The sequence below is a fragment of the Mesoplodon densirostris genome, chromosome 4, assembly GCF_025265405.1.
Source record: "Mesoplodon densirostris isolate mMesDen1 chromosome 4, mMesDen1 primary haplotype, whole genome shotgun sequence".
In the NCBI taxonomy this organism is placed as follows: domain Eukaryota; kingdom Metazoa; phylum Chordata; class Mammalia; order Artiodactyla; family Ziphiidae; genus Mesoplodon; species Mesoplodon densirostris.
Genome location: NC_082664.1, coordinates 140,711,378 through 140,738,217, shown reverse-complemented (window position 1 = coordinate 140,738,217; position 26,840 = coordinate 140,711,378). Strand labels below are relative to the sequence as shown.

At 42.0% G+C, this 26,840-nt stretch overlaps 2 protein-coding genes and 1 pseudogene across 4 annotated transcripts in view; all 3 read right to left on the bottom strand.

The window, feature by feature from the left end:
- Positions 1–8,239: 8,239 nt before the first annotated feature.
- LOC132488180 (T-complex protein 1 subunit delta-like) lies at positions 8,240–9,542 on the bottom strand (annotated as a pseudogene).
- An 830-nt stretch (positions 9,543–10,372) lies between these two features.
- On the bottom strand, positions 10,373–14,481 carry BCL2L10 (BCL2 like 10). Its single transcript, XM_060096118.1, is given in 4 exon segments — positions 10,373–10,527; positions 11,966–12,044; positions 14,045–14,361; positions 14,364–14,481. Coding segments are annotated over 4 exon segments (669 nt in total).
- Positions 14,482–15,155: 674 nt separating this feature from the next.
- Positions 15,156–26,840, bottom strand: part of GNB5 (G protein subunit beta 5) — a 47,412-nt gene continuing 35,727 nt past the window's right edge. For 2 of the 3 annotated variants that reach the window (XR_009531806.1, XR_009531807.1), the window contains exons 8-13: positions 26,219–26,267; positions 24,611–24,707; positions 23,180–23,346; positions 20,261–21,967; positions 17,691–18,788; positions 15,156–16,690 (exon numbers count right to left, since the gene is read on the bottom strand). Coding sequence is in view for 1 of the 3 variants with exons in the window: in XM_060097331.1 (XP_059953314.1) it covers positions 21,956–21,967; positions 23,180–23,346; positions 24,611–24,707; positions 26,219–26,267 (325 nt within the window). In the remaining 2 variants the exon portion in view is untranslated. Of the gene's footprint in view, positions 16,691–17,690; positions 18,789–19,230; positions 21,968–23,179; positions 23,347–24,610; positions 24,708–26,218; positions 26,268–26,840 lie in introns of those variants that run through there. The other variant, XM_060097331.1, reaches the window with a different exon arrangement.

Genomic DNA, 26,840 nt, shown 5'->3' with positions numbered 1-26,840 from the left:
CAGGAACACAACCCCATCCATTAGCACAGAGGCTGCCTAAAATCATAATAAGGCCACAGTCACCCCAAAACACACCACCAGGCATGGACCTGCCCACCAGAAAGACAAGATCCAGCCTCATCCACCAGAACATAGGCACTAGTCCCCTCCACCAGGAAGCCTACACAACCCACTGAACCAACCTTAGCCACTGGGGACAGACACCAAAAACAATGGAAATTACGAACCTACAGCCTGTGAAAAGGAGACCACAGTAAGTTAAGCAAAATGAGAAGACAGAGAAACACACAGCAGATGAAGGAGCAAGGCAAAAACCCACCAGACCTAACAAATGAAGAGGAAATAGGCAGTCTACCTGAAAAAGAATTCAGAATAATGATAGTAAAGATGATCCAAAATCTCGGAAATAGAATGGAGAAAATACAAGAAATGTTTAACAAGGACCTAGAAGAATTAAACAGCAAACAAACAGAGATGAACAACACAATAAATAAAATTTAAAATTCTCTAGAAGGAATCAATAGCAGAATAACTGAGGCAGAAGAACAGAGAAGTGACCTAGAAGATAAAATAGTGGAAATAACTACTGCAGAGCAGAATAAAGAAAGAAGAATCAAAAGAATTGAGGACAGTCTCAGAGACCTCTGGGACAACATTAAACACACCAACATTCGAGTTATAGGGGTCCCAGAAGAAGAAGAGAAAAAGAAAGGGACTGAGAAAATATTTGAAGAGATTATAGTTGAAAACTTTCCTAATATGGGAAATGAATAGTTAACCAAGTCCAGGAAGCACAGAGAGTCTCATACAGGATAAATCCAAGGAGAAACACACCAAGACACATATTAATCAAACTATCAGAAGTTAAATACAAAGAACAAATATTAAAAGCAGCAAGGAAAAAACAACAAGTAACACATAAGGGAATCCCCATACGGTTAACAGCTAATCTTTCAGCAGGAACTCTGCAAGCCATAAGGGAGTGGCAGGACATATTTAAAGTGATGAAGGAGAAAAACTGACAACCAAGATTACTCTACCCAGCAAGGATCTCACTCAGATTTGATGGAGAAATTAAAACCTTTACAGACAGGCAAAAGCTGAGAGTTCACTACCACCAAACCAGCTTTACAACAAAAGCTAAAGGAACTTCTCTAGGCAAGAAACACAAGAGAATGAAAAGACCTAAAATAACAAACCCAAAACAATTAAGAAAATGGTCCTAGGAACATATATATCGATAATTACTTGAAATGTAAATGGATTAAATGCTCCAACCAAAAGTTAGACTGGCTGAATGGATACAAAAACAAGACCCATATATATGTTGCCTACAAGAGACCCACTTCAGTCCTAGGGACACATACAGACTGAAGGTGAGGGGATGGAAAAAGATATTGCATGCAAATGGAAATCAAAAGAAAGCTGGAGTAGCAATTCGCATATCAGACAAAATAGACTTTAAAATAAAGAGTATTACAAGAGACAAAGAAGGACACTACATAATGATCAAGGGATCAATCAAAGAAGAAGATATAACAATTGTAAGTATTTATGCAGCCAACATAGGAGCACCTCAATACATAAGGCAAATACTAACAGCCGTAAAAGGGGATATCGACAGTAACACAGTCATAGTAAGGGACTTTAACACTGCACTTTCACCAATGGACTGTTCATCCAAAATGAAAATAAATAAGGAAACACAAGCTTTAAATGATACATTAAACAATATGGACTTAATTGATATTCATAGGACATTCCATCCAAAAACAACAGAATACACGTTCTTCTCAAGTGCTCATGGAACATTCTCCAGGATAGATCATATCTTGGGTCACAAATCAAACCTTGGTAAATTTAAGAAAATTAAAATCATATCAAGTATCTTTTCTGACCACAGCGCTATGAGACTAGATATCAATTACAGGGATAAATCAGTAAGAAATATAAACACATGGAGGCTACACAACACACTACTTAATAACCAAGAGATCACTGAAGAAATCAAAGAGGAAATTAAAAAATACCTAGAAACAAATGACAATGAAAACACAATGACCCATAACCTATGGGATGCAGCAAAGGCAGTTCTAAGAGGGAAGTTTATAGCTATACAAGCCTACCTTAAGAAACAAGAAACATCTCAAATAAACAGCATAACCTTACACCTAAAGCAATTAGAGAAAGAACAAAAAACCCCAAAAGTTAGCAGAAGGAAAGAAATCATAAAGATCAGATCAGAAATAGATGAAAAAGAAATGAAGGAAACAATAGCAAAGATCAATAAAACTAAAAGTTGGTTCTTTGAGAAGATAAAATTGATAAACCAGTAGCCAGACTTATCAAGAAAAAATGGGAGAAGACTCAAATCAATAGAATTAGAAATGAAAAAGGAGAAGTAACAACTGACAGTGCAGAAATACAAAGGATCATGAGAGATTACTACAAGTAACTATATGCAAATAAAATGGACAAACAGGAAGAAATGGACAAATTCTTAGAAATGCACAACTTTGGAGACTGAATCAGGAAGAAACAGAAAATATGAACAGGCCAATCACAAGCACTGACATGGAAACTGTGATTAAAAATCTTCCAAAAAACAAAAGCCCAGGACCAGATGGCTTCACAGGCGAATTCTATCAAACATTTAGAGAAGAGCTAACACCTGTCCTTCTCAAACTCTTCCAAAATATACCAGAGGGAGGAACACTCCCAAACTCATTCTATGAGGCCACCATAACCCTGATACCAAAACCAGACAAAGATGTCACAAAGAAAGAAAACTACAGGCCAATATCACTGATGAACATGGATGCAAAAATCCTCAATAAAATACTAGCAAACAGAATCCAACAGCACATAAAAAGGATCATACACCATGATCAAGTGGGGTTTATTCCAGGAATGCAAGGATTCTTCAATAGATGCAAATCAATCAACGTGATACACCATATTAACAAATTGAAGGAGAAAAACCATATGATCATCTCAATAGATGCAGAGAAAGCTTACGACAAAATTCAACACCCATTTATGATAAAAACCTTCCAGAAAGTAGGCATAGAGGGTACTTTCCTCAGCATAATAAAGGCCATATATGACAAATCCACAGCCAACATCGTCCTCAATGGTGAAAAACAGAAAGCATTTCCACTAAGATCAGGGACAAGACAAGATTTTCCACTCTCACCACTCTTATTCAACATAGTTTTGGAAGTTCTAGCTACAACAATCAGAGAAGAAAAAGAAATAAAAGGATTCCAAATCAGAAAAGAAGAAGTAAAGCTGTCACTGTTTGCAGATGACATGATATTATACATAGAGAATCCTAAAGATGTTACTAGAAAACTACTAGAGCTAATCAATGAATTTGGTAAAATAGCAGGATACAAAACTAGTGCACAGAAATATCTGGCATTATTATACACTAATGATGAAAAATCTGAAAGTGAAACTAAGAAAACACTCCCACTTACATTGCAACAAAAAGAATAAAATATCAGATGGAAACAACCTAAGTGTCCATAATCTGATGAATGGATAATAAAGATGTGGCACATATATACAACGGAATATTACTCAGCCATAAAAAGAAACGAAATTGAGTTATTTGTAGTGAGGTGGATGGACCTAGAGTCTGTCATACAGAGTGAAGTAAGTCAGAAAGAGAAAAAGAAATACCATATGCTAACACATATATATGGAATCTAAGAAAAAAAAAAGGTCATGAAGAACCTAGGGGTAAGACAGGAATAAAGACACAGACCTACTAGAGCATGGACTTGAGGATGTGGGGAGGGGGAAGGGTAAGCTGTGACAAAGTGCGAGAGTGGCATGGACATATATACACTACCAAACGTAAAATAGATAGCTAGTGGGAAGCAGCCACATAGCACAGGGAGATCAGCTCGGTGCTTTGACGACCTGGATGGGTGGGATAGGGAGGGTGGGAGGGAGGGAGACACAAGAGGGAGGAGATATGGGAACATATGTATATGTATAACTGATTCACTTTGTTATAAAGCAGAAACTAACACACCATTGTAAAGTAATTATACTCCAATAAAGATGTAAAAAAAAAAGTAAATCACATCTTCTACATTGACAACATAGCTGGTAGTGACTACACATTAAAAATATATTAAAGGCCTTTAAAAAAAAAGAATAAAATATCTAGGAATAAACTTACCCAAGGAGACAAAAGACCTGTACTCAGAAAATTATAAGACACTGATGAAAGAAATTAAAGATGATACAAATAAATGGAGAGACATACCATAATCTTGGATTGGAAGAATCAACATTGTGAAAATGACTATGCTACCTAAACAATCTACAGATTCAATGCAATCCCTGTCAAACTACCAATGGCACTTTTCACACAACCAGACAGATAATTTCACAATTTGTATGGAAACACAAAGACCCCAAATAGCCAAAGCAATCTTGAGAAAGAAAAACAGAGCTGGAGGAATCAGGCTCCCTGACTTCAGACTATACTACAAAGCTATAATAATCAAGACAGCATGGTACTGGCACAAAAACAGAAATATAGATCAATGGTACAGGATAGAAAGCCCAGAGATAAACCAATGCACATATGGTCACCTTATCTTTGATAAAGGAGGCAAGAATATTCAATGGAGAAAAGACAGCCTCTTCAATAAGTGGTGCTGGGAAAACTGGACAGCTACATGTAAAAGAATAAAATTAGAACACACCCTAACACCATACACAAAAATAAACTCAAAACGGATTAAAGACCTAAATGTAACGCCAGACACTATAAAACTCTTAGAGGAAAACATAGACAGAACACTCTATGACATAAATCACAGCAAGATCCTTTTTACCCACCTCCTAGAGAAATGGAAATAAAAACAAAAATAAACAAATGGGAAAACTTAAAAGCTTTTGCACAGCAAAGGAAACCATAAACAAGACCAAAAGACAGCCCTCAGAATGGGAGAAAATATTTGCAAATGAAGCAACTGACAAAGGATTAATCTCCAAAATTTACAAGCAGCTCATGCAGCTCAACATCAAAAAAACAAACAACCCAATCCAAAAATGCACAGACCGAAATAGACATTTCTCCAAAGAAGATATATAGATTGCCAACAAACACATGAAAGAATGCTCAACATCATTAATCATTAGAGAAATGCAAATCAAAACTACAATGAGATATCATCTCACACCAGTCAGAATGGCCATCATCAAAAAATCTAGAAACAATAAATGCTGGAGGGGATGTGGAGAAAAGGGAACCCTCTTGCACTGCTGGTGGGAGTGTAAATTCATACAGCCACTATGGAGAACAGTATGGAGCTTCCTTAAAAAACTAAAAATAGATCTACAATATGACCCAGCCATCCCACTACTGGGCATATACCCTGAGAAAACCATAATTCAAAAAGAGTCATGTACCAAAATATTCATTGCAGCTTTATTTACAATAGCTAGGACATAGAAGCAACCTAAGTGTCCATCAACAGATGAATGGATAAAGATGTGGCACATATATAGTGGAATATTACTCAGCCATAAAACAGAACGAAACTGAGTTATTTGTAGGAGGTGGATGGACCTAGAGACTGTCATACAGAGTGAAGCAAGTCAGAAAGAGAAAAACAAATACCATATGCTAACACATATATATGGAATATAAAAAGAAAAAAACATGGTCAGAAGAACCTAGGGGGAAGACAGGAATAAAGATGTGGACCTACTAGAGAATGGACTTGAGTATACGGGGAGGGGGAAGGGTACGCTGGGACAAAGTGAGAGAGTCGCATGGACATATATATACTACCAAATATAAAGTAGATAGCTAGTGGGAAGCAGCTACATAGCACAGGGAGATCCGCTCAGTGCTTTGTGACCACCTAGAGGGGTGGGATAGGGAGGGTGGGAAGGAGGGAGATGCAAGAGGGAAGAGATATGGGGACATATGTATAACTGATTCACTTTGTTATAAAGCAGAAACTAACACACCATTGTAAAGGAATTATACTCCAATAAAGATGTTTAAAAAAAAAGAAAGAAATCTGTTGTATTTCTATATGCTAACAATGAAAGATCAGAAAAAGAAATTAAAGGAACAATCCCATTTACCAACACATCAAAAACAATAAAATAGCTAGGAATAAAACAACCTAAGGAGACAAAAGACCTGTACTGTGAAGACTATAAGATGCTGATGAAAGAAACTGAAGATGACACAAACAGATGGAAAGATATACCATGTTCTTGGATTGAAAGAATCAATATTGTCACAATGACTATACTACCCAGGGCACTCTACAGATTCAATGCAATCCGTATCAAATTACCAATGGCATTTTTCACAGAACTAGAACAAAAAATCTTAAAATTTGTATGGAGACACAAAAGACCCTGAATAGCCAAAGCAATCCTGAGAAAGAAAAATGGAGCTGGAGCAATCAGGCGCCCTGACTTCAGACTATACTGCAAAGGTATAGTCATCAAAACATTATGGTACTAGCACAGAAATATAAATATAGTTCAATGGAACAGGATAGAAAGCCCAGAAATAAACACACACAGCTATGTCAATGAATCTATGACAAAGGAGGCAAGACTATACAATGGGGGAAATACAGTCTCTTCAATAAATGGTGCTGGGAAAACTGGACAGCTACATGTAAAAAAAAAAAAAAGAAATTAGAACACTCTTTAACACCATACACAAAAATAAACTCAAAATGGATTAAAGACCTAAGTTGAAGACCAGGCACTATAAAACTCTTAAAGGAAAACATAGGCAGAACACTCTTAAAAAAAAACGCAGCAACATCTTTTTTGATCCATCTCCGAGAGTTATGGAAATAAAAACAAAAATAAACAAATGGAACCTAATTAAACTCAAAAGATTTTGCACAGTAAACCATAAACAAAATGAAAAGACAACCCACAGAATGGGAGAAAATATTAGCAAATGATGCGACCGACAAGGGATTGGTCTCCAAAATTTACAAACAGCTCATGCAGCTCAATATCAAAAAGACAAACAACCCAATCAAAAAATGAGTAGAAGACCTAAATAGACATTTCTCCAAAGAAGACACACAGGTGGCCAACAGTCACATGAAAGGATGCTCAACATTGCTAATTATTAGAGAAATGCAAATCAAAACTACAATGACATATCACCTCACACCAGTCAGAATGGCCATCATCAAAAAGTCTACAAACAATAAATGCTGGAGGGGGTGTAGAGAAAAGGGAACCCTCCTACATTATTGGTGGGAATGTAAATTGGTACAGCTACTAAGGAGAATAGTATGGAGGTTCCTTAAAAAAACTAAAAATAGAGCCACCATATGATCCAGGAATTCCACTCCTGGGCATATATCTGGAGAAAGCCATGGTTTGAAAGGATTCATGCACCTCAATGTTCACTGCAGCACTGTTTACAATAGCCAAGACATGGAGGCAACCCAAATGTCCATCGACAGAAGAATGGATAAAGAAGATATGGTACATATAAACAATGGAATATTACTCAGCCATTAACAAGAATGAAATAATGCCATTTGCAGCAACATTGATGGACCTGGAGATTATCATACTAAGTGAAGTAAGTCAGACAGGCAAAGACAAATATCATATGATATCACTTATATAAAAAATATTTTAAAAACGATACAAATGAACTTATTTACAAAACAGAAACAGACTCACAGACTTAGAGAACAAATTTATGGTCACCAGAGGGGAAGGGTGGAGGGTGGAGAGGGATAATTAGGGAGTTTGGGATTGACATGTATACACTGCTATATATAAAATAGATACCCAAAAAGGACCTACTGTATAGCACAGGGAACTCTGCTCAATATTATGTAACAATGTAAGTGGGAAAATAATTTGAAAAAGAGTAGATACATGTATATGTATATAACTGAATCACTTTGCTGTACACCTGAGACTAACACAGCATTGTTAATCAACTATACTCCAATATAAAATAAGTTTTTAAAAAATCAGCTTAAGCAGAAAAGTTAATTTATTGAGCCCCAACTAGCTTTAGGCACAGCCAAATTGTGAGATTTCAGTCATGTCATCAAAACTTTTTCTCCATGCTCCATCCCACCCCCAATCTCTGACCTCTGTCCTGTGAGCTCTTCTCTTCAAGGCAGGCTCTCTCTGGGAAGGCAAAACATCCTCTCCAGATTCTATTCCCAGTAGCAAAAGAACTCAAAGAGTTGGACTACTCCTGGCAAAAACACAGGACCTGTATGAAGAAAACCATAAGAGACCTAAATAAGTGGAACAGGAGTTATGTTCCTAGAAGGGAAGACACAATATTGTAAAGTTACTACTTATTTCCAAATTGATTTATAATCCAATCCCATTCTATTCAAAATCCTAAAGCAATGTCTTAACGGATTCTTTATAAACTGGCTTTCAGAGTTCAACTTAAACAATTCACAGAAATGGCCAAGGATTTTTTTTTTGAGAAAGAAGAATGGCGGGGTAGATTAGACTATAACACCAGATGTTTAAACATGTCATAAACATAGAGTAATTGAGACAGAGTGCTATTAGTAGAGGAAAAGATAAGTCAACAAACTAGAGAAAACATTCAAATTAGCTGGGAAAAAACAGACCATCTATAAACAGTGCTGAAATACCCACCCCAACTTTTCTTTTATAAGAAGTGAATCCTACTTCATACTGTTACCAAATGCAAGTTCATGTGCCCCACATACAGTGAAGACAAACAAACTGAAACATCAGAATTTGGAGCAGAGAAAGGTTTATTGCAGGGCCACACAGTTTCAGTTGCTAGAGTCAGTACACTGACTGAAACCAACAAAGGCTGAATAACCAGTTCCTCCAAAACGTTGGAAATACCATCCTTTTGGACATTATGCCTACAGTTTTTCTCCTTGCCATGCCGGTTTCCTTAGTTCTGTGACTGTAGACATGGGATTCAGTCCAGCAGTTTCAGCTAGTGTAGATGGAATGAGCTCCGTAACATCCGCAAAGGCATGAACGCAGTAGGAATCCAAACCACTCAATGTTCGTGAATATTCGGTTAACCACAGGGCCCACTCTATCTCTGGAGCACTACCTCCTGCAATAAGAGCTCTCTGCTTTACTAAACAATGAATAACACATAGGGCATCATGAACTGAGGGCCCAGCTTCTTCAATCACCAATGTGTTAGAACCAGGAACGACAGCTGTAACTTTTTCCTGGGATAATATAGCCTGTAATCTTGAGCAGTGTGCCAGAACCATGTAAATTGACCCCCTCAGCTCATTCAGCCAAACCCAACAGGTCAGCAGTTAAGTTGGTCAGTATGAGCAATTGGCTTGGTTCCAATATTTTCTCTTTCAATGTCTTTAACTACCACAATCTTCATTTTGATCAGGAAATTTAATACAAGATCACTAAGAGCATGTCTTAAGAATAGACTTCTGTATGCGAAAGACATTATATCCATTTTTTAAATTTGCTTCGTTAAATTTAGAATATAGTCTGTCTTTCCTCAGGGCTCCATCCATGTGGGCATAGCAGAAACTGTTTGATTATCATGATCTGTTTTTAAGCCCAATCTTAATCTTTTCAACTCTGGATATGTCAGAGGAATTGGCCACCTTTTGGGTGAGAACCAGCCCTTCCACCAACACAAAATTATCAATTGTCCCACCAAGTTTCCTTTTTTTTAAAAAAAAAAAAAAGATAGTTTATTTAAACTAAAAACAAGCAAAAAAACAAGAACAGTTTACCCACCCATTTCTCTCACCCCTCTACCCCCACCTCTGGAAACCACCAACCTGTTCTATCGATGAGGTTTTATGTTTTTTTTTTTTAGATTCCACCTGTAAGAGAGATGACACAGTATTTGTCTTTCTGTCTGATTTATTTCACTTAGCATTATACCCTGGAGGGCATTAGCAGGTTTTTTAACTATTCTGACCTCTCTGAGATCTACAACAGTAGCTGTGGCTGGATCAATCACTTTCCTCCCTGCATTTACACTCAAGTAAGAGAAAGACTTGAATACTGAGAGACAACTGCTGAGCTCAATGAAGTGGCTGCAATGTTTAACAACACTTCTCTATCACTCGCTTCCACAGGTCACGGCATGTCAAGATTTCAATACCCTTTCCAAATCCTTCTAAAGTGATTTGGAAATGATGAATCCATTTCTGAAAAAACCTGGTACAGGAATCAGAGAGAGCCATCAATGATGACCACTGATGTGGTGCCATTTCCTTCTTTCTCTTGAGCCTTAGCTCTACCAGCATTCTGGCTGTTGAATGTAATGCTTGTGTTTGTTTCAGAATGGTAGCACCATTTGTAATGGTCACATCACCTCTTCCATCTTGAATCATTTTATCCATTCCTTTTGGTCCAAGTCTTGATCTAATGCATCGGCAACACCTTTGGCCATGAAGATGTTGCTGAAGCAGATCTGTGCTGGCTTCTTGTCCTCACGGGTGCTTTTCCCCTGGCTGCTAGCAAGCTTGGTTGGGTCTGTGTGGGCTCCGAAAGGACAGGTGGGCGCAAATTCCAGCAGGCACTAGAATAACTGTGTTCTCTATTAACCACTGAAGGGGATCAGAACATGTTACCCCCAAATATTTCACTTTGGCATATTGATTATTTTAGCTGAAGGCAACTGAGAAATAGCATATATAGGAAGGGCTCTCTGACCCCTTTCTGCCTAAAAGCTGGGCATAAATTTCCTGTGAGAAAGGTGCCTTCTTGTACCAGGAAGGGGAGAACACTCTTATCACTGGCAATGGGAGTTAATACCAAGATGAATCTACATTAATTTTACTAAAATAATCCTCATCTTCCATTAGCTTCCCCCATATATTTCTTAGTCACTGTCCCACAATATAACACCCCTGGAAGCCCAAGCCCCTTTTCTTTGTTTAGTCATATCTCCACAATTTATCACCCTTTGTTAAAATGGTATATAAACCCCAAGTCTTACTGCTTCTTTGAGTTTTCACGTCTTTTATATGAAGTCCCCTGTAAAAAACATTAACATCAAATAAGATTTGTATGTTTCTCTCCTGTTAAGCTATCTTTTGTCTTTGAAATTCATAGGGCTCAGGTACAGGGTAAAGTTTTCTTTCTCCATCTACTTCAAGTGATGGGTTGACTACAGAATAGAAGGTGAAAGAGAAGGACTTGTTATGTGCCTGTGTATTGATTAAATGTTTAAGATAATTGTATGTGTTGTATTTAAAGAGACAATAAAAAGGAAATTGTCATCAATCAAGTTACTCCTAAGAATAAAGACTTATTGAATCCCAAGCAAAACCAACTGTTTTTTAAAGATGCATAAATTAAAACTTTAAAGATTTAATAATTTATTGAAGTCAGAAAAATAAAATTTCAATATATTAACCCTAAAAACCTAGAAGTCCCAGAAATTACATTTTAAAGGATTTAGAAAGAATTCCTTATAAAAGGATTTACCATTACATTCTTTGTTAAACTAAACTGTGACTCGGAGGACTTGTAGTATCATTTTACACCCCGACACAGTGCCCTGATAAATTAGTCAGCAGTAGCACATGAAATCATGGATAGATGAGAGATACATATCCACTCATATCCAAACATAGCAAATAGCACTGTATTTCCTATTTAATGGAAAGCAGTTTCTTCTGTAATTCTTTGGAGCAATAAGCCTTTAGATCCCTGTGTCTCCCATTTAAAGAAGGGCCATTTGTGCCTTTGTCCTAATATCTCTGAGTACTTGTCAGGAGTTAAAATGCTGGCTGAATCACTGTAGGACTACTTATATGAATGCAGGTAAAAATGTCTCAGGAGGTGGTTTACTCTGGTTTGTTCTTTCACATCTCAAATTTGCTTGGCTGGTCACAGTTAGGCAGGTAGAAATGAGTTAAGAATTTTAGAACTCACAATAATTTTGACCAGAAGTAGATTAAGATCATTGCTGTACAATATGAGAGAAAAACCCAGACCAGCTGTCTTTCCCAAGATGGCTGCAATGAACTTTGGAAGAAGAGACAAAATCCATCCTATAAGGGGAGGGAGAAGAGAATTAGATTGCTTCATAACACTCAAAACCTGTACTCAATAAAATACACCTGAGGTTCTAGATTAAACACTAAGACAACTCCTGAATTTAAAATGTAAAAAAAGGAAATCCTGGGGCTTCCCTGGTGGCGCAGTGGTTGAGAGTCCGCCTGCTGATGCAGGGGACACGGGTTCGTGCCCCGGTCCGGGAAGATCCCACATGCCGCGGAGCGGCTGGGCCCGTGAGCCACGGCCGCTGAGCCTGCGCATCCGGAGCCTGTGCTCCGCAACGGGAGAGGCCACAACACTGAGAGGCCCGCGTACCGCAAAAAAAAAAAAAAAAAAAAAGAAAAAAGAAAATCCTGAGCAATAGGTAACTTGTAATTAGGAATCTTTGAGTTAGTATTTGTAAGAAGTAGTCTAACATAGGGGGTAGAAGGACATAAGGGACACAACTTTGTCAGTTAGAGCAGGAATACTCATCTTTTCATTCACTTCTTTCAAAAGCTGAGAGGAAGGTAGAATACTATATCATGTTCTTTCCTGAGCAAAGATGCCATTTGGGGAAATTGACAAATCACTAAATTGAAAGGTATCCCCTGAGACAATAAAGCAAGCAGTTCCAGTCAGAAAAATGGGGGTGGGGGAGAGACTTGAAATCCAGCCTGTGGCATTTTAACTGCAGCTGAGAGAGGTGTGGGCATGTCTAGTTTACTCATTTGGAGAATTTCTGCTTCTTGATGTTAAAAGACTGTTCCTTACTCATTGGTGATTAGCCAAAAGATGAGAACAAAAACAATGCCCCCTATCAATTTCCTCTTTAGGGCGGAGTGCCCTTGGGGGCCAAATGCCTTGTTAAGACAAATGGCTCAGGTGGGGTTCTGAGAGTTCACAGGCCTGAATAGTTGAAGACCCCGCCTCCCCATCCCTTCCCATCCCAAAATAATGGAATTAATGCTAACACCTCAAACTGTTCATGCAAGGTCAAGGTTCTGATTCAAATACTACCTCTCCTCCACAAATGGAACCCAATTCATCAATACAGGTCTACCAGGAAATTGCAAAACAGGAGGCTAAGTTTCCTGCAGTGTCTTCCCTAGATTCTTAGATTTTTTTTTAAATTGTTGGTTTTAATAGTTTGGCTGTGTTTCTTCTATAACCTGGGTCACCACGGTTGCTGATTCAACTCCAGTAAGGAGGAGAAGAAAGAAGTAGAGGTCTCGCTCAGAACCCAGGAGGCATTCTCCCTTCTTACTGAAGGCTGGCCAGACTCTCGCTGATCATGAGCTCAGTTTAGGAGCCGCAGTGCAAGGGCCTCCCGCTCTAGCCTAGACCACAGAGATCAATGGCTTACAGCTGCGCGCCAGGGCGCCTGGCTATCTCCCAATTGAGGGCTGGGTGCAGTGAATCAGAAGTTAAGGAACCTCAAGTCGTCAGCACCACGGGGTGCCCGCGCAACCACTGCCCCCTACCCCCACCCCCCCAGAGACCTCTGCCTCAGCTCTTCCTGAGAGATGGGGGTGCTGGACAAGGGGCTGCCTTTTCATTCTAACGTTTTAGGCTGGCGTGCTCTGACCTGCAGAGCCATGGGGTCTATGGAAAAAGGTGCAACTAATAAGTGTTGGAGAAAGAACCCACCTGGCCCAGGCCACCCCGTTGCTGACTTCGCCACTTTGGGAATTTCTACCTAAGCAAAGCATCCAGACCTAACATGAGCGCACCCTAAAACCCCGAGGGCGGTCAAGGACAAGGCCAAAGTGTGCAAACCCAAGTCGTGCGCTGCTGTTTCAGAATGGGTTAGTATGAGAGCCGTCTAGCTAGACCTGTTTCGGTGACTGACTCCGCCAGTAGAGGAGAAAGCCGAACTTCACCACGAATGTCCCAGGCCTCCTGAAACGAACGCCCCACGGGGCTGGCGCCGCAGGGTCCCTCCGGGCGCCGGCCGCGTGGGCGCGTCCCGGGCTGCCCACCCACGCCGGGTCCCCGCGCCCGCCGCGCTCACCCAGCCGCCGTTCGCCATCAGCCGGGCGCGGTGCCGTCCGGAGAGCTGAGCACACAGCAAGGCCACCAGGAACCGGCAGTCTCTGCTAACGTCTTCATTCTCCGTCTTCTTCCGCCTACGGGCCCCCCGCGGCGGCCTCTCCAGCAGCGTCCACGCGAAGGTTACGAGCGCTGCTATGCGGGCCCAGCTGGGGCCGCCACGGTTGTTGGCGAGTAGCTCCTGCGCCATCCAGGCCACCAGCTCGACGCGGTTCTCGCGGAAGCCGCGGTATTGGGACAAGAAGTGCAGGTTGGTCTCCTGTATCCGGGCGGCCACGGGCGCAGCACGGCGGCCTCAGGCGTGGACGGCGTCCGCACGGGGGTGCCGGGCTCGCAGGCGCAGTACTCCAGGTAGTCCATCAGCAGCCTGGCTGTGCGCTCCCAGAAGGCGTCCCCCATGGCTCCGCCTCTGCCGGGGCCCGACCCGGCCTGTTTTCTAGGCCCGCCCGCGCCCCGCCCCTCCCCGCTCCGCTTTGACTCGGCTCCGCCCGGTCCGCCGCGAGCAGTTGCTTTCCCAGGTCCGGAGAGGAGCTTTCGATGGGAATCCCATCTACACCTGTTCCGGCCCCAATAGACGAGACCCAGCTGTGTGCATGTGTTCACATAACAATCAGGGGCAGAGTGAGACTCTTTTGGGGTTATTGTTTAGCTCTGGCTTGGGGACTAAGAACCCAGTGGGGACAGTCTGGGAAGCTGGACTAGACTTTTGCCTCCTTTTTAGGAGAGGTTGACAAAGGCTACACACAGCCCTCCACTGGAGGCTCCCTTGAAAGGATTATCAGCATCTCAGATTGGACTGAAGCATCCAGGTGTGTGTTGGAGGTACCTTTCTTTGGGTCTGGTATATGTGGCAGGAAACAGGATGATTCTCCTGCAGGTTGCTAGAGTGCCAATATTGGCTGCATTCACTCATTCATTCACTCATTTACTCCTAGTCTTTGGCGGTGGTAGGTCTCCCCCTTAGCACTGGAGATATAATGGAGAACAAGGCATGTGGTTCCTGCTCTCAAGGACCCTAGAGTCTAGTGATGGGAAAAAGAAACAGGCAATCACAGTACAGTTAAATTATCACTGTAATAGAGGTTGAGGGAGTACCCAGCTTTTGGCTGTTTCTTATAGCTACCAACCCTATATTGCTTAGAATTCTCCACTTTTTACTGGCCAATCCCTCATTACCCCAATTCCCTATTACAGTTAATACTTCTTATACTAATCTTTCTCTGTTCATGTTACTCTATGGCTTCTTTCTCCTGATTGGACACAGACTGACATAGAATTGTACCAGCAGTGAAATTTGTGAGGGTTCATTGGTCTGGAGCATTTTGAAATATCCCCGTCAGGGTGGAAGATGAATTGCTGCAGCTTGTATCACTGACAAAAAGGAGGGACAACCCTCGGTAGGTCACTTTGGAGGCAACATACACATTTGAGTATGCAACCTCAACCCATCTACAGGCAGGTGGATTGGGAAGCAGAACAAGAGAAGGCTCTTGCAGCTGTTTAGGCTACAGTACAAGCTACTCTTATTTTATCACTTGGGTTTTATGATCCAGCAGGTCCAATGATACTTGAAGTATCAAATAGAGAAGCTGTATGGAGCCTCTGGCAAGCACCGATACAGTTATGGTGCAGACCTCTAGGATTGTGAAGCAAATCTACGTCCTCTTCTGCAGATGACTATCCTTTTGAGAAGCAGGTTCTGGCTTGCTACTAGGTCTTCATAGAGGCTGAATGAGGTGACCATGCAGCTTGAGTTCTCCTCATAATATGGACGTTGTCTGACACGCCTTGTTTTAAGGTTGGGTGTGCACAGCAGCAATCTTTCATCAAGTGGAAATGGTATATGAGAGACTGAACTCAGGCAGGTCCGTGAGGTACAAGTAAATTGTGAGTAGGTGGCTCAGACCCCTGCAACACAGCTCCTGTTGTTTGCCTCTTCTCTTGTTCCATGCCTATGGCCTTCAGGGGATTGCTTATGACCAGCTGACTGAGGGAGAAAACTCAAGCGTGGATTATAGATGGGTCTGTATGATATGCTGGTACTACATGAAAGTGGACAGCTGGAGCATTATAGCCCCACTCAGTGGGGGACTGTGAAGACAAGGGTGAAGGAAAATCCTCCCAGTGGGCAGAAATTCAAACAGGATATATGACTGTACACTATGCCTGGGGGGAGAGATGGCCAGAGTACAGATCTACATTGATTCATGGGCAGTTGCTGATGGTTTGGCTGGATGGTCAGGGCCTTGAAGATTGGTGACAAGGAAATCTTGGACAGAGATATGTGGCTGGAACCCTCTGAAGAGGCAGAATGAAGATACTCGTCTCCCATGTCAACGCCTCCAATCCAAAGGGCAGCCACTGCAGAGAAGACTCTTAATAATCAGGTAGACAAACTCCTGTACTCTGTGGAGGTCAGCGAGCTTCTTTACACAGCTGCCACAGTGCTTGGTCCATGCGACCGTGAATGAAGAGGCCATGCAGCAGGGACCGAGGATGTGGCAACAACAGAATTCCCCTTACAAAGGCTGAGCTGGCTACTGCTACTGCCGAGTGCCTCATCTGCCAGTGCCAGTGATTCCTCCATGGTGAGCCAAATGAATTTTGCCTGAAGGGAATATAAATCTCTGTAAGTCAAGCTGAGCTGGTTGTGACATCTTACGAATTCCCTTAGTAATTATTAAATAAACATTTTGATATATGTTCATGTTTTATTTTCAAGGGAGTCATGATTTTATCTTTTTGAACATTATATTTTAGCAGCAAGCACAGAGTTTTTTCTTAGATTTGGAGTAGCCTGGGGGTTAGAGGTAGATCCTCTGGCCCTGTCATTGGTTAACTCTAATAATTATCAGTGCAATCAAACAACAGATGAATAAATTAACCTCCACACAGAATTTCCTATGCAGTTTGCAGTCAGATTTGGTTACAATCCCCACTCTGCCACTCAGAAGCTGGGCGACCATGAGCAAGTTATTCAGCCCTCCCAACTTCCATTTCCCCACCTATGAAATGGAGGCAATAAACTGCATTATAGGCTGTTACAAGGATTACATGAGTTGGTATGTGCAAAGGCCTTAGCATAGTACCGGGCACATAGTAAAAGCTCTTTACAGAGGAGCTTGTGTTATTAGTATGAGTTGACCAGGGTTACCAGGCTCGCTTGTCCCACTTTTAACCAAAAAATCAAGATGTGACATTTTTGGTGAGCCTTACTTATATGGTTTCTGGTTTTGTTTTTGTTTTTAAAATACTGAAAATATCTAGAGATTTTCAGTGATTCACAGCCCCCATTGGTCTCTTGCCTTTCCCACTGCCTCTCTGTGCCCGCAGGGCCCCTCCTGTGCCGCATATGGTTGCCCCAGAGCCTCCGCTTGAGCCACCCTCTCTCAATTACCTTCCTCCTCCTCTTCCAAACCCCTACAAGGGCCTGAATGGCCCCAGGGACGTCTCACAGGGAGGGGCTGGAAAAGGGCTCATTAGCCCAGATGAGCTGCTTTCAAAGTTGATCTGACCCTGGGAGTCCTTCCAGGGGATCCTCCAAGGTCAAAACTATTTTCATAATAATACTGACTCTTTTCTGTACGTGTGGCTTTTAAAACACTCACTTTCTCAGGAGTTTTCCAGAGGCTACTGATGTGTGGTGAAGGCATCATCACTGGAATATGTGCTTCTGTATTCTTGTGTTTTATGATTTTTCTCAGTTTGAATTTCTAATATGATAAATATTGATAGATATAAATCCATATAAACAAAAAGCTCTTTGGGGTCCTCAATAATTTTTAAGAGTGTAGAGGGATCCTAAGATGGAAAACTTTGAGAACCACTGGCCCAGATGAATCTCTAATTGATGATAATTACCAATTTGATACATGAGTAGGGATCGCTTATGTGGAGTGGGGGGAGAGGAGAGAAAAGAATGAACAAGGGGAAGGGGCATAGGGAGGAGGGGGAGAAGAAGAGGGGGAGAGATAGGAGGAGGAAGGGGATCAGGAAAGAGGTGAGACAAGAAGAGAGAGGAGGGAGGAAATGGGGCAAGGGAGGGGGGAGGAGGGAAAAGGGAAAGGAGTTGGAAAGGAGAGGAAGGGAACAGGAAAGGGAGGAGGGGAAGGTACTTTACATACCTTGGAACTGTCCCATTTCCTAGATGAGGGAACAAAGGCTGAGACAAATTTAGACATTGTATATCCTGTAAAAGTGGTAGAGCTGGGTCTGAAACTAGGTGCACATCCTTTGTCCCCATGCTGTCCCCCTCTTATAGATGAGTCCTAGTGTCAGCAGGACCACCTTCTAGCCAGATGGCCAAGCAACTATGAGAGGCAAGGATGCTAAGGCCCTTACAACCTGTACTGCCTTTAAGCCACTTATAATCCCGGGAAGGGTATAGAGGAGGTCCAGGGTGGGAAGAGGGAAGTGGATATGGGGTGCCTGCTCTGGCCTTGGGCTCATTCCAGAACAGGACCAGCAGCAGGGCCCTACTTCTGGGAGGCCAGCCGCCCATTCCCTCCAAAGCAGCTGCCTTGGTTTCAGTTCACAGGTATTTCCCACAAACACCTGTCATCACATACCTCCTTGTTTGACCCCCCTGTCTGCCTAACCTTTCTCTTCTCTGGCTGGAAAGGGGGTGTCCAAGGCTATGCACACCTCGGGGCACATCTATTTGGCACCTTCACCACAATGGTTTGGTAGCTTTGCCTCCAAGTCCTCTAAAAAAAAGAAAACCTGATTAAAAATCTCCACTCAGCATTATTTTCAATATGCAAAATATAATTTATTACCTGGGGTTTATCCTTCAGTCTCCATGTGGTGTAGTATATTTCCAACCAAGTATTTCATCAATAAATACTAAACAACAGGCGCTGTGAGATTACATACTTATAGGGGAGGTGGCTAACTGCCCATGGGGGTGAGTGTTTGAGGGAATACTTTCTTAGGGCCTTGAAGGTCACTTTTTTAAAAATTATTTTTTATTTATTTTTTTAAACATCTTTATGGGAGTATAATTGCTTTACAATGGTGTGTTAGTTTCTGCTGTATAACAAAGTGAATCAGCTATACATATACATATATCCCCATATCCCCTCCCTCTTGCGTCTCCCTCCCATCCTCCCTCCCATCCTCCCTATCCCACCCCTCTAGGTGGTCACAAAGCACCCAGCTGATCTCCCTGTGCTATGCGGCTGCTTCCCACTAGCTATCTATTTTACATTTGGTAGTGTATATATGTCCATGCCCTCTCTCACTTCGTCCCAGCTTACCCCTCCCCCTCCCCGTGTCCTCAAGTCCATTCTCTACATCTGCATCTTTATTCCCGACCTGCCCCTAGGTTCTTCAGAACCATTTTTTTTTAAAGATGCCATATGTATGTGTTAGCATATGGTATTTGTTTTTCTCTTTCTGACTTACTTAACCCTGTATGACAGTCTCTAGTTCCATCCACCTCACTACAAATAACTCAATTTTGTTTCTTTTTATGGCTGAAATGTGGTCACTTTTGTGGTCACATTGTGGTCACTTTTTTGATTGGAAAGTTAGGGGCTATTTTGCACATATACTGAAGATGCTCCCCCACCTCTCCAAACATATAACCTTGAATTTGCTTCCCCAGAGTCTGGGTGACTTTTCCTTTGCCCTGCCTTCCTTCACTTCTGGGAGGCCCAGGTCAGAGTGCAGAGACACAAAAAGGTCTGTGGGAGAGAGAGGAGGGGATGCCCTAACTAGGAGCCCAGGAACAAGCTCAGGAACATTCTGGGAGCAGAGCTTGAGAATGTCACAGGACACATTGTGGGGCCAGCCCTTCGGCAGTTGGCAGGAGCTGGGTAGACCCTGTGCCCATTTCCCTGAGCCCCTGTTCAGACTGGAATCTACTAGAGGGAGAAGGTGGCTGAAAAGTTGTCCCTCTGGACCATGCTCCCTCCCCGCCTTCCCTCTGGGCTCTCAAGGTGGGTAGGGCGGGGTGGAGGTCTGGGAGATGCGGGAGGAGGGGGGGTGAGGGGGTAGGGGGGTGAGCAGTAGCCTTTCATATTTTCTCTCTCTACTCCAGGGCCTGCTGTGTAGTAAAACCCTTGGTAAATGTTTTCTTGGCAAATGATTGCATATAATCATTATGTTTATTTCAAAAGAGTTGATTGAAAAGCTGGCTTGGGTAATTTTTGACTGACTGGGCCCATCTTGATACCTGAACAAGTTGTTTTGCAGGTGGGCCTGGCACGCCCCCTGAGGTTTACAGGGGCACTGGGTCCAGGCCTGTCGGATGGCTCCAAACCCTGGAAGGGCAACTTCAAGCAGCAGAGCCTGCGGCTGGGCCTGCAAAGCCAGAACTACCATTAGGAAAAGGGCCAGGCTGGAGCAGGGCCAAGAGAGGGGACCGAGGATCCAGGGGACTCAGCACACACAGCCCTCGGGCACCATGAGAACCTGGCCTGCCAGACCCCAGACCACCCACAGGGCAAGCCTCACCCAGGAACCATTTTTGGTCAGAGATGACCTTTTATTTGCCTAAGTGATGCATGCCATCTTTATGAATGAGGAGTTTTCTAAAACAAAGAATAAGCCTCTACACCTTAAAACAAGACAGAACAGAAAATAAGGGATCCTGTAACTAAAGCACTTGGTACCTTCCAGAAGGAACTGCTGAATTTCAAATAAAGACAAGATATATTTTATGTTATTTTTCCTCAATATAAGTGAAACAAAGACATTATCATTCGAGACCTACCCTATCAATTAATTTGTATATGTAATTGCACTTGCAATGCAATAAAGATGAGTGTAACTGATACGAACAAGATTCATTTTAGTCTGAGTAGATGCTACTAATCCTAATACGTCTAACACTACAAACAGGTTTTTAAATGAGTTTACTGTCTTATGTTCCCACACAGAAAGGTTTTGGTTGCTCTGAGAAGCATTTGTGTCACAAACAGCACTCAGCTTTTCCCTCTAAGAAAAAGTCCTGTCCCCATGATGCAGTGATATATCCCACCATCACAAGATTCACACATCAAACCTTCTATTTTATGATATCTCTGCTTCATTTATAACTGTTTACACATATGAAAATGTTTTATCCTAAAAAATACAATAGGACGCAAGGCTGAAAAGGCTACTTTCACCATAAAAACACACTTTAAAAAAATTGATTCTGTCTAATTACATTTGGAATTGGCATTTTCTTCTATCAAAGACCAATTAACACTGTCCTTCTCACACAGTCCATTAAAGTCAGCACTTGCAGGGGAAAGTTCCAAAAGTCACAGTGTACACTGAGAAAAATCAGCTTTTAAAGTGCTCCGAAAAATAAATTTGATTCAAGGAAACAATATGGAATATATTATATGCTGAACTGTACTGGGGATAGAATGAGTTGAGACGACAGTTTAGAATAACCTTAAAAACAGATACATTTTGGGCTTCCCTGGTGGCGCAGTGGTTGAGAGTCCGCCTGTCGATGCAGGGGGTGCGGGTTCGTGTCCTGGTCCGGGAAAATCCCACGTGCCACGGAGTGGCTGGGCCCGTGAGCCATGGCCACTGAGCCTGCGCATCCAGAACCTGTGCTCGGCAATGGGAGAGGCCACAACAGTGAGAGGCCCACGTACCGCAAAAAAAAAAAAAAAAAAAGATACATTTTAAAAAGTGTTTGAAATGAAAAACACTGTACTTGAAGGTGTTCTCATAGTGCTGAAGGCTCATTCTGGGATCTTTCCAGGGTGGTGGTTTTAACAGTAATATTGGAGATGCTTGCTGAACATTCAGTCATGGAGCTGCTCCCTTAAGCTAAGTTGCAATAAACTCTCAGATCCTCTAGAAGCAAGATCTATTTACATGTGACGATTTCAAATTCTATTCTCAGGTACCTATATGTGCATTATGATTAAGCCCAGACCTGCAAAGACACAAATAGATAATATTTAGTCTGTTTTCAGTTAATGACTTGTAAAACCTGAGTTTAAACAGATAAAATCAAAGTCTACTATACACAAACATACACACTACATCCAAAATAGAGCATTCACGTGTCTTAGAAAGATAACTCTTTACTCCTAGCATCTCAAAGGTGCTTCTTTGGCCCTGGCTCCCCCTCTCCCTTAGTTAATCATCTGAAGGGCATCTGTGGCCTTCTTGCTAGGGAAGGTAACTCTTAGATTGAAAACCAGAACCCTCTGTACCCACTCAGCTCACTGGGTACATTGACATGTTTATTAATTTAGCAAACTCTTGCCCAGGATGATGAAGTCACAGGTAACTTTACTGTTTGTTTCAGGAACTTCGCAAAAATCCTTTTATCTATTTACCCTAAGACTAGACTACTCAATTACCCTCTTTAGAAAAGACACACACTTCTCACGACAGTACACAGCATCAAATGACCACCTACTTTTCAAGACGGTCTTCGAAATTCTCTCCCTCCCCCGACCCTGTGTCCAACAATCTTAAACTATGCCACAAATTTGTCCAATCCTAATCAAGTCCCTCCATCAAAAGACTTGCCTTCAACCAGACTCCCCAAACCTCATAAATACCTGCTTTTGCTCTCCCCTTCTGAAATGCTAATAAAACTGTCAAGTTTGTGATCTTCCACAGTGAGATAAGCTTTGCTTGATGAACAGGTTATTTTGGTGGCATTTCTAGGGAGCCAACATCTGACAAAGTCATGGAGCTCTTTGAGAATCTAATAAAAGCCATGAGGACACTTTTCCTGGAAAAAAATGCGTACGCGCGCACGTGCGCACACACACACACCCAATTTAGCATATAATTGCAGGGGCTTCATAGGTCTCCTGAAGCCCCTGTGTGGGCTTCACAGGCGTCTGTGACCAAAGATTAAGAATCCAGCACTACTGGGAGGTGAGACTGGCAATCTGACTTGTCAAAGGCTGGAATCAGACTTTTAGGGTATCTATGCTTGAATAGCTGCATTGATGGGGAACTCACTACCTCTCCAGGCAAATCATTTCTCTGTGGCTACAGAATTGAAAGTAGAGCTCTATTTTGGCTGCCCAGGCCCATCCTAGCTTACTCTGACCTCTCTGCTTTCAGGAAGGCCAATCACTCCTGCTCTCACACACAGAGGAAAGTAGAAAAACTTCTCTCTTACTCTGAGGGTATGATCCCATGATCCTGAGCAAAAGGCAGTCCCATCAGGGGAAACTCGTAGAGTACTAACACGGTTTTCATGTCCAAACAAGATGGAGACTCGGGATCCCTTGAGGACATCCCAGACGTTGATGGTATAATCGTTGTATCCAGCAAACAGCAGGCGACCTTAAAGCAGGAGGATATGATGGTTATGAAACCAGTTCCTTCCTTCTTGTTTTTCTTTTCATGACTCTCACTCATGCACTCGCTCATTCATTCATTCATTTATTCATTTAATAAACAGTGATTTAGTGCCCATTATGTGCCAGGCACTGTGCTTTGCCCTGGGGATTCAAAGAGGAGAAAGCACAGTTGCTGGCCCCTGTGGAGGGTGGTGGTGGGCAGGCTGACTCATAAATCATTGCAGCACCCTGTGGTAAGGGCTGTCATGGAAGTGCTCAGCTATGTGTGAAGTGTTATGTGATCATAGAGGAAGGGGGATCAAGAAGGGCACTACAGGGGACGTCCCTGGTGGCACAGTGGTTAAGAATCTGCCTGCCAATGCAGGGGACATGGGTTCGAGCCGTGGTCTGGGAAGATCTCACATGCTGCGGAGCAACTAAGCCCATGCGCCACAACTACTGAGCCCACGCGCTCTAGAGCCCGTGCTCCACAACAAGAGAAGCCACCGCAATGAGAAGCCCGTGCACCGCAATGAAGAGTAGCCCCTGCTCGATGCAACTAGAGAAAGCCCATGCACAGCAACAAAGACCCAACACAACCAAAAATAAATAATTAAATTAAATTAAATTTAAAAAATTTTTAAAAAGGGCACTACAGGGAAAGCAACTTTTGAGCTGGCCTTTGAGGGCTGAATAGGAGTTTGCAATGCAGAGAAGGAAGGGAAAAGACGTTCCAGTAGCAGCATGCATGCACAAAGGCACAGCTACACAACCGGGGGGTGTCTGGGAAAACTGAATGGTCCAGTGACCCAGCATACGAGTGCTGCCTTAACTTTCACAGGCAGCCTCCCCAGCTGAGAGGGCAGAGGTGCCATAAGCTTCGGGGCATTAAGAAAGGGACTCTTGCTTCACTCCCCCCCACCCCACCTCTGAAAAAAGAGGTCCCTTTTCAGGTGTGAAAGGAAAATGGAAGGCTGGAGAGGAAATGCCTAAAGGTGCAGATGGAGTTTTGATACATCATTGTTTTGAAGAAGAACGTAAGGTGGGCCCAGCTTTCATTTCTCGTGGAGCGAACTGGGCTGGGGAGGCTGCTTCAGGCAGGGCAAAGCAGGCTGTCAAAAATGCAGTGGAGGAAAACTGGTGCAAAAGTAGACTCTTTAGCACATGGACCCATAGGAAGTTTAGCTAGGAGGGGAAGCTTGGCAGAGCTGGGTTTCATTGAAGTCCTGTTTTACAGTCCCGGGAAAGTTTCTGAAATAAAATCTTACCACTGAGGGAGAAGTCCACGCTGGAAGCTCCAAAGATGATACTCTCTTTGGAATAGATGGCAACCTCCCTGTCTGCCCGGAGGTCGTAGAGACGACACTGGGGTGACAAAGAAGACAAAGAGGCACTTGTTTCCGGATCCTGTTTGGTGCATTGATGGCCACAGAGCTACAGGCAGGTGCCAGTGGCTTGTGTAGTTTTTGTTTTTTTTGGTTTTTTTTTGGCTTGTGTAGTTTGAGGGATAAGGGAAAAAACCTCTTTCATTTTCTCTCCTAGTATTTTCTCCCTAAATCCCGATTCCTATCAATCTCCAGGGATTACTGAGATTCAAAGAAACAGCAAATACAGATTTCTTTAGGTACAAAAACAAAAATGAAAGCCCTCTCTTTTTTTCTGACAAAGAATATGTGTTCACTGCAGAAAATTCAGGAAAACTCAGAAATGCATAAAGGAGGAAATAAAAGTCACCCCCAATCCTAGAGGTATTTACTAACACCTGTACTATTTCCTTCAGTCTTGGATTTAAATGGGGAGGATGTTTCATTATTGCTTCTATTAGCATTATGTTGTGAGCATTTTCTCATATCATTAAATAATCTTAAAAAAACAGGAGTAATATGGTTGTTATATTCCTCATGTGGATATATCAGAATCTACTTAGCCATACCCTGCTAAGTGTTTGATTATGTCTGATTTTTCTCTTTTACAAACAAAATTATGGGGAAGCCATGATCCTTCTTCTATAAAAATCTTTATATGCATCTCTGATATTTTCCTTAGAGTAGCTAAAAAACAGAATCCTTAGAATAGAATTGTTCCCAAGAAACAGCATGGCTGGATCAAAGGGTAGGGAAGTTTTGAAAGCTCTTGAATTTTCCCAAATGTATGCCCTTAAATTTTGTTAAATATTTTTTGAAATACAGGTTTTAAATTTTCATTACTATCAAACCCTCAATCTATTCCCCTGTAATTTCTTCCATGATAGCAAATTAGGGTACAATTCATTATTTAATAAGATATTTTCTATTTTGAGGGCACAGGAGGATATTTTTTTTCTCCTGAAATATAGGTCAACATAATTTGATAATTAGTATCAAAAACCTTAAAACTAGGCTGATTTTTAACTCAACAAGTTCATGTCTGAGAATTAATTCTAAGGAAATGATAAGAGAAGTACCAAAAATATTTGCTTATAGCAGTGCTTTTAACAGGAAAAAAAACCTTGGAAAAAACCTAATGACCCCAAACTTGAAGACTGGTTAAGTAAATGATGGCATATCCATAACATGGAAAACTATTTAATCATTAAGAAAATATAATGTGGGAGAAAAATATGTATTGGCATGGGAAAATGTTCACAATCTATTGCTAAGTGAAAAAAGGAAATTATAAGCATGTTGTTTTAAAACTAAAAAGACAGAAAGGAATTCACCGAACTGTGATTTTTCTTGGGTATAATGATTAACATAATTTAGTGTTTTCCCCCAAGTTTTCTTTATTGAAGTCACATCAGTTCTGTAATCAGGAAAAAAGTTATTTTTGAAAACTAAAATTAGGTCAGCGTATCTCTCCTTTGGATAGGAAAAGCTCTCAATCACTTAGAAACATACCGTAGCATCATCTGATCCCGAAGCAAAGGCATCTCCGCTCGGGTAGTATCTGCAGAGAGAAAGTGTGGGGAGAAAGCACTTAGAATGGTGATTCCCAATCCTGGGTGCCCATCAGAAGCATCTGGGAAGGCTGTCCCATGCTGGTCCCCCAGACTTCTAGGGATACACAGACCACTCATTACAGAGGCCAGAAAGGGAGGCTCATCTGGAAGGTCCCACTGACCTACCTAATTTTCTTCTCTGTAAACAGGGGACAGTGACACTGACCTTGCAGAGTATTGGTGAGGAGTAAATGAGATAATATGTATATCTGTACCAGACACCGAACACAGGCAGGTCCCCTGTATCCTTGCTTCCCCTTGATCATATACCCCATTCCCAAGACTTGGCCAGAGCTAAGGGATAAGACAGTGGTTATAAACACAGACACTGCAATCAGATATACAGAGCCATGGGAAGCTGTGTGCACTGACCACTCACTACATGGGATACTTCTGGCAAGTGCCTTCACCTGGCCCAGCCTCAGTTTCTTCATCTGAAAAGTGAGGAGGATAAAGCACATTTCCTGCTGTAAAGACTGAATAAGACAGTGACAAAGCGAGAGAGAGGCATGGACATATAT